Genomic DNA, 8,174 nt, shown 5'->3' on the forward strand with positions numbered 1-8,174 from the left:
GAGGGAGCTATGGAGGGGCCGGGCACGTCCCGGGGGGGGGCGGTGGGTCGGGGTCGGGGCCAGGACAGCCCTGGGCCCGCACTCACCTGGCACGGACAGGCGCCACCCCGCCCGCCACCACCGCCGCCGCCATGCTGCCGCACGTGGGCGTGACGCGAGGGGCGCGGCCCGATCACGTGATGGGGGGCGGGGGGCCGCGAGCCCGACGGGGCGGATATAAGAGGCCCGGCGGAGGGCAGGCCGCCTCACAGCGGCGGGCGGGGCTGGGGAGGGCTGTGTGTTCTGCTGCTTAGGTTATATGGGGTGCCCGCCCGGGCTCAGTGAGGGGTCGCAGTGCCGCCGAGGGCCGTGTCCGCTCGGCTGTGGGAGGCTCCGAACTCTCTGTGTGTGCTGGGGAGGGCCCGGGGCCTGTCTGCTGTGGGGGGGCCAGAGGCAGGGGCTGGCCGTGGAGGCAGCGGGTCCCTGGTGAGGGCCTGCCCGAGTGGGGAGGGGAGGTGGGTGCGTTGCCCTTCCACCAGGGAGAGGCGTCCTCCCGTGTTGTGGCTCCTCAGGGCTTCTATTTTGGAGCACCTCCAGGGTGGTGACCTGTGAGGGATCCAGGATTAATGCCAGCTGCTGTCCCAGGGGAGCAGGGTTCAGTGTGGCTTGAGGGACAGGAAAAAAATACCTGCAGTTCTCCATCTTGAGATCTCTGAGGGGTTCTGTGATTTGGGGGAGAGAGTCAGGCTCTTCTGCTTCTTCATAGCTGTCAGCTGGAGTAGATGAACCTCTCTGCAGAGATGCAGGGCACATGGTGTGGGTATTTGGGTTTGGTTTTTTCAGCAGTAAATGCAAGGCCTGGTTGCTTGGTGCTCAGCCTAAACTGAGGGGATCAGCCATCTCCCATTGCACAGAGCTGTCCTGTGGGCAGAATTCTGTTGCAGCTGCACTGGTAACAGGATTTTTCCATATTGCTTTTTGGAAACATTTTCAAGCTCAGTCTAGCTGAGGAGCGAGAGGGCTTTGTATTTCCACTGTTGGTGCCCCATGGGAAGAACTGGTCTTTGCTCTTGCTTTGCTGTGTGCCATCATGCCTTCCTCCTGCTGTGGACAGACTGCAGAATGGATTGGAGGAGCCACCATGTCTCTGGGGACTGAGGTTTGTAGCCAACACAAAACTCAGTCCAGATCTTGGTGCTGCCACATATTCCTGATGGTTGCATTAATGAGACTCCTGCTAATGCAGCGAGCAAGGGCTGGTGCTCATGAGACTGGCTGGAGTATGAAGTCTGTCCTTGTATTTGGTCTGTGGGTGCAAGTTCGGACAGAAAAAGTGACATGTTGTGTGGGGTGTTTGGTGTGAGATGGCACTTGGTGACAGCTGCTCCCTCCCCTATAGCTGCCATATCTTCCCCATGTGTTTGGGACACATGAGACCAGCTTCTTCTGGCCCATAGGTATAGAATGGTTTGGGTTGGAGGGGACCTTAAAGATGATCCAGTTCCAATCCCCTGCCCTGGGCAGGGACACCTCCCACTAGACTACGTCCCTGCATGCCAGATACAGCCAGTGCCTCATCTGTGATTCTCTCAGCCTGTGCCAGGTGTGCATGAGCCTCGAGGAAAAAAGATCTTGTAGCAAGGGGCTCGATATCTCAGGGGATGATGTGTTTGGAGCTCTCCTGGCTGCAGTTTCCTGCCCAGCTGAGACTCGCATGAGACTTTGCAGTTACACTCCATCATCTGCACAGCCTTGTTGTTTGACTCATGCTTGGCTACTGAGAGGGTGAGGAATAGCTGTGAAGTCCAAATGAAAAAAGACCTTTGCTCCATCTTCTTTCCTGTCTCTTGCCCTGAATCGGAGGGTTTTGCCAGGCTCTTTTAGCTGAATTAAAAATTGCCTCTTTGTTTCCCCACACACAGAAAAACAGACAGGAGCGCAGTCTCAGCCCTGCATTGCAGTGCAGGTGCCAATAAGGGGAGGCAGAAGGTAACTTGTGTCTTTGCCTTTAGGGGCTGCTAGAACCTGGTGAAGAGCAGCCGTGCTTGTGGTGTTGGGGAATGAAAACAGTGTGAGTTTGTTTATGGGCACATAAGAGTTGTGTGTGCACGTGGGACAGAGGTAAGATTGCATGTGGGGCTTTAATTTCACTGCTTTCCTGTTTTTTTGCTGCCTTAGAGCAGTTCTCTCCAGATGCTTGTCAGAAATGCCTTTTGGGAGGAGCTGGGAGCCCCGTAGAGTGCTTTTGCTGTTGCCAAGGGTGGGCAGGTTGTATGATCAAGCCAGGCTGTTGTGAGAAGAGTTTTTGGCTGATTGGGTATTAATTAGCTTTGGAGTGAAATATGAGGAATGCGAAATGCTATTTTAAGCTTCGGCTTGGCTGAGGGAAGGAAGGAAGGAAATGGGGCCCTGGGGATTAATGAAATGATTTCACTTATGTTTTTGTGGGGCAATAAGCCTGGAGTCAGAGTGCTTTTGACTTGCTGTACTCAGCTGAGGTCACAGACTTGCGCATCTAATCCATTCTCAGGGCACTGGCTGGGTGGTTTTATGAGGCTGAGCCTTGGGCAGGCTTCCCAACGGACTGTGGCGAAGGGTCTGAGCATGGAGCATGAAGCCCCTGGGGTTGCCAGCTCTGCTGTGGCCTCTTGGGCATGGAATCAGAGCCAGCTGCGGGGTGTGTGTGTGTGTTGTGTGTTCCCAGAGTTGCCCAATGTCATGGGACTGAGCCACACAGCTCAGCAGCCTGATGTTTACCTGTGGATGTTACAGGATGTATATGAAGAAGTTGGGAGTCTGTGAGGTGTGGAGCTTCTTGGCTGCTTTAGCTTTTTCACCCCTTGCCATGATCAGGCTGAGGTGGAAGCGGGACCAGGGGAGTGAGGAGCTGTGAATCCCATGTTGTGGCTGCCTCAGCTGGATGGCTTTCATGGGTGAGTACAGTGCTTGGATTGCCAGAGCTGTCACTTCAACATCCTTCAGCAGCACTAAAGCAGCTTTGAAGAAAGCCAAAACCTAAGAACTCACTGGGAAAGGCCAAGTCAGGAAAAAAGGAAAGGTTGATTACAGGAAAGTGTGATATATATATATAGAGGGAGAACTAAGTCAGAAAAAGTTCAGCTACTGCAGCGTCCAAGCTAAACAAGACACATGTATTAATGAAAATACCCCTTCCACAGGCTCCTGCACAAAAGTCGGATGTGTCAAGCCCCTGGTTCTGGCTATTACACCCGGGCGTTAGCTGAAAAATGAGGTTCTGCAGCAGCCCCAAGAGGTCACCTCTGCAGCTGCAGTGGGGTGAGAGCAGGGATAGAAATTTGGGCTGGTCACCTTTGTTTGGCTGCCTTTTGTAGTGGTGCTGTGCTGTTCTGACAACCTTTGCTGGTTAATCACATAAATAGGCAAATGTCACAGAGGTCAGGTGGGAGATTTGCCACTGATGTATGGGCAGGGTTGGCTGGAGCTGGAAGTGAACCATCCGGTCCTATCCATCTTATGGTCAAAGCACAATCCATTCCTCTTGTCTATTGTCTACTCTTTTATCCAGTCTTGTTTTTAAAGCCTGGTTCAATGGAGCTTCCAGCCTTCTGCAAAGGAGACTATTCCCATTGCTCATAAATCTACTATCAGGAAGCCGTTTCCAAGATTAAAGCTTAAATGTTTCCCCTCTCTAGTTTCATGCCCCAGCTCCCAATTCGCTCCCTGTTATAATCACTGGGTCTTGGTTTCCTCCCAGCAGCTGGTGGTTGATGTGGACACATGCTGGGGTCTCCATACCCCACACCAACGCCCCAAAAGCCACTGTGTCACTGTCTGTCCCAAGAAGACCTGTGGTGGGACACTCTGGAAATGGGGTGTGCTCCTCAAAAATGCTTATAAATGGCTGAGCCCAGGCTTTGGTTCAGGCAGACAATTGTGTAATGGCGTTTACAAAAATCTCTTGCCGTAGTTCCCTCTTGGCTAGTTTGAAAGCTGCTCAGACCAAGGCTGGTGTGGTTTTTGGGGCAAGCTGTCAGTGCACTGGAAGGGGACTGGAGTTCAGGGTCTGCTGTGGATATCGTACCACCTGTGGCAGGAACGGTGGTTCCTGAAACTTCAATGATAAACTGTGGTGGTGAGCCCTTGGATCCGCAAGATATATGTGGGGTGTGGGCAGGGATTTCTAATGGAGGAAGGAAATGTGCGGGATGTCTGGGCTCATGGGGGAGTGGTGGGAGCAGCATGGGATCCTGAGCTTCTTGGCTGTGGCACTCAGCCCTTCATTAGTAAAGCTTGGAGAAGACCCCAAGTCTTTTCATCAGACCCTAAAATAAGGCAAAGCCAAGGCACCAGTCATGGGAGAGGCTGATTTCTTGGCAGAGGCCCCTCTGCGTGATGGAAGAGGCAGGATGTGGCTTTCCCCAGCACCCTTGAGCATGGAAGCAGGGGAAGGTCCCAGTTGTCCCATTCTGGGAGCTCTGGGGGGCTTTTTAATGTCCCCCTCAGCCTTCCTTTGATCCTGCCATTCCCAGGACCACTTTGGGACAGCTCCTTGGGTTGGGGGATGGGATCCCGGGAGCAACCCTTCTCTTCTAATCTCTGTCACCTGAGGTCACCTTGTCACTTCTCCCTGCAAGCTGGAAAATCCTCAGCAGCTTGGTCCTCTGTTGGGATGTCAGGGGAGTTGAGGACTTAGGAAAGATGCTGGCCTCTTCTAGTGCCCTGAACTACAGGATAAAATCTCTTCTATGTTTTTGACTTTATTTTTACATGAAAAAGCAACACTGAGACTACCTCCTGACATTTAACTCAGTTGGTAAGTGACAAACTGAATAAACATTTCTGTTTTGCTGGGACAAAGGCTCCAAGATCCTGCTGCGACTAAAATGTTTCATCATTCCTGAAGTGAAATGTTTCAGTTAGAAAAATAAGAAAAGAAGAACTAAAAATGACATGTTTCAATGTTTTTCTAATTATTTTCTGTTTTGGCTGAGGCTATTAGTTAAATTTGGCCCCTTCACAAACAGTTTTGGAACCTTCCAAAACTTCTATTTTGGTGACTTTTCCTGTTATTGATTTGATCTCTGCCCTGCTCATCAGTGCATTGCATGTTCCCGTTCACCCCCAGGCTCTTCCAGGTTTGCTGCTGGGACCTGCTTTGGCACCTCAACACCGTGACTCCTGCAGCCACCTGCTTACCCCAGGAGAACGGGGGCTGCCTCTAACCTTTCCCATGGTGGAGGTATGTTGAAACACACATGTGTGCACCTTGGGTGTTCTTGCGTACTCGCACCGTAAGACTCTTGCTCATCTGTGTGTCTCTCTTACATGTGGATGGAGCCCTGGTGTCACACTGTGGTGGTGCAGGATCTGTTTCAGGTGGCTGATCCCATGCTGTCCCTGGCAGTTCCACCCCATGACGTACCTGGGCTGATCCTCCATGCCAAGTCCCTCCTAGTCAGTGGTACAACATGTTTGTTGGATTCCAGGTGAGCAATGTTTTTATCCTCAAAACCTGGCTACTGTGAGTGTGTTGATCAAGGGATGGAGCATCTCTGTGATGAGGAAAGGCTGAGAGACCTGAGGCTGTTGAGCTGGAGAAGAGAGGACTGAGAGGGGATCTCATCAATGCTTATAAATACTTAAAGGAAGGATGGGGCCAGTCTTTTTTTCAGTGGTGCCCAGTGAGAGGACAAGAGGAAATGGTTACAAACTTGAACATAAGTTCCATCTAAACATGAGGAGGGACTTCTTTTCTGTGAGGGTGGCAGAGCCCTGGAAGAGGCTGCCCAAAGAGGGTATAGGGTCTCCTTCTCTGGAGATATTCACAAACCCTCCTGGATTAATTCCTGTCCAGCCTGCTCTGGGTGACCCTGCTCTGGCAGGGGAGTGGAGAGAGGATCTCCAGAAGTCCCTTCCAACCCCTGCAATTCTCTGATTGTGTGTTGACTTTGCAGCTCAGCAGCAGTTCTAGAAAGGAGCTGGGGAGCTTGCAAACTGAGGAAGAGCAGATAAGCTGGGATCTTCACTCTTGCCTCTATTTGTCCTTGTGCCTGCTCTGCCTGCATTAGTCAGAGGAACAACATCTGTTGATATTTTTTAGGGTCACAGATGGCTTTGTTTATCTTGACAATTGTGAGTGTGGCCTGTGACTGATATGTGGCTGCTTTCAGTGGCGAGTGCTGAGGCTTAGAGGGCACATTCTTCTCTTGGTCAGTTTTGGACCTTACCCTGCATCCACCATGGTTTGCTCCATGCAGTGGCCCAGCAGACTGCCCTGCTCAAGGATGGATGTTGTTCCAGGGCTAGTGGAGAGCTGGCAGAACCCCATTCCTCTCCTCACACCTGGGCACTGCTCAGCCTCAGGAGGAGGGCTCTGCAGCACCATCTAAAGCACAGTGCTTTTCACAGCACTGAATTTATGTTGAATTTTGGTGCCAGTTGTTTCTTAGCATCCTTTTGTTCACCTTTCTTCCTGGGGCACCTGAATGAAGGAGCTGCTTTGAATCGCCTCTGTCCTGATCCCTTCTGTGTATGAGATGGTTGTTGAGCCTGTAACTTTGGGACAAGCAGATACTGCTAAAGATAAGCAGGGTGGGTTGCTCATGCAGTTTCCTTCACTCAGTCCTCTTCAGCAACCTGCTGGAAATATGGATTTCCAAGAAAAAAATCCTGCCATTTCATTTAGTTTTGGAAAAATGAGATCTCAGTGCTAGCTTTAGCCAAAGCCTTTCCCAACATCTGATATTTTTAAAGATTAGAGTAGATGTATTATTTTTTTTTCCTTCTCCTGACTAGAAGGTTGAGAGGACTGATGCAATGTCATCTAAACTTGGAGCAGCCCATGCTGCAGCAGCTGATGAGGCTTTGCAAAATTAGAACCATCCCCAGTTTTCCCTTGTCTCTCTGTATGATGGTGTGCCATTTTTAAATCCTGCCTTTGTTCTGGAAGACTCACCATATGCCTTAAAACATGAGTATTGGAGCGAGTTGCCCTTGAGTGAGAGATATTCCTGTGTGTGTCACGGACTTTACCCAGCTGATGGGGGGGTTGTCCCCTTTGTCTTAAGAGGTTTGTAGCCAGACAGTTTCGTTTCTGTGGTACTCCAGGCTGCTCAGAGGTGTCTCAGGGGATCGCACTACCACAGTGACTGCAGCGTTCCTGCATCGGTCGCTTGCATTCAGCTCAACTGCAGAATATGTGCTTGGCCTGTATCGCTGTAACATAAGGCCTGGCTCAGCCCTTTCATGACAAAGAGGCAGCTGTGGACATGGTCCCATGCAAAGGAGTGGGAAAAGAGGGAAGGGAACAGGCAGTATTGTCCCCAGAAAGCTTTCCTGCTTTTGAGATGAGAAGGTCACTTCACTCTTCCTTCCCACAGCACGAAGGGAGAATGAGTGATCCAGCTTTGGTTTAGCAGTCCTAATAAATATTGTGTGTGAGCTTTAGGGTGCTCATACGGGACAAACCAACACTTCTGGCTTTTTGCTGCACTCAAACAGCTGCTGGCAGCTCTGCTTGTGCTGTTGTGGGGTGAAGCACCGAGAGCAGCCATTAACTTTTTCCAAGTAGACCTTGGCAATCCCTGGGATTTGAAGAGTCCAGAGGAAAGCAAATGGGCTTTGGCTGGGGTCTTGGAGCCTGAACGTGAGCTGCGCTACCAGAACTCCCTGTACTGGTAGGGAAGTGAGGAGGCTGCGATGTTTGCAATGAGCCCTGACACTCCCCTTCCTGAACTGGAAAACTTCCTACCCGTTTGTTTCTCCCCCTCTATCTCTGTATCCCTTCTCAGCAGGAACTAAGACACTTGCTTTCTAGGCTGGCTTAATACTGACAGGAGATTGCATCTGCCTGTATTGGTATGTGTGTTCCCTCCCGCTGCAGCCCTCCCCCTGCTAAGGACAGTTGAATCCCTTGGCTAATTCCAGCAGCATTTGGCAGAGAGATGTCTCAAAAGCACTCAATTCCTGCAGGTTTCACAGGGGTGGCTGGTTTGGTTTAGTACCCAAATTTGTACCCCCTCTGAGGGAGGTCTCGGGTGGTTGGCACATACAGCTCCCAAGCCACCTGCAGCATGTTCCAGTTCCAAGCAGATATAGAGTGTTGGGGAGCACTGCAAGGAGGAGTAGGGGCTACCTGGAGGGAGTAGGTATGTTGGAATATGCATGTGTGAGATCTGGCACTGCTGCAGTGCAGGGGCTGCCACAGGTACAGG

The 8,174-nt window shown here is 51.2% G+C and overlaps 1 protein-coding gene across 2 annotated transcripts in view; it reads right to left on the reverse strand.

The window, feature by feature from the left end:
- DUS3L (dihydrouridine synthase 3-like) overlaps positions 1–138 on the reverse strand; it is a 9,413-nt gene extending 9,275 nt beyond the window's left edge. For both annotated transcript variants that reach the window (XM_014962283.1, XM_014962282.1), the window contains exon 1: positions 87–138. In XM_014962283.1, the coding sequence (XP_014817769.1) occupies positions 87–133 (47 nt within the window). In that variant the 5' untranslated portion in view covers positions 134–138. The remainder of the gene's footprint in view (positions 1–86) is intronic.
- Positions 139–8,174: the final 8,036 nt, after the last annotated feature.

Source organism: Calidris pugnax, unplaced genomic scaffold, assembly GCF_001431845.1.
Source record: "Calidris pugnax isolate Ruff unplaced genomic scaffold, ASM143184v1 scaffold757, whole genome shotgun sequence".
NCBI classification, from domain to species: Eukaryota; Metazoa; Chordata; class Aves; order Charadriiformes; family Scolopacidae; genus Calidris; species Calidris pugnax.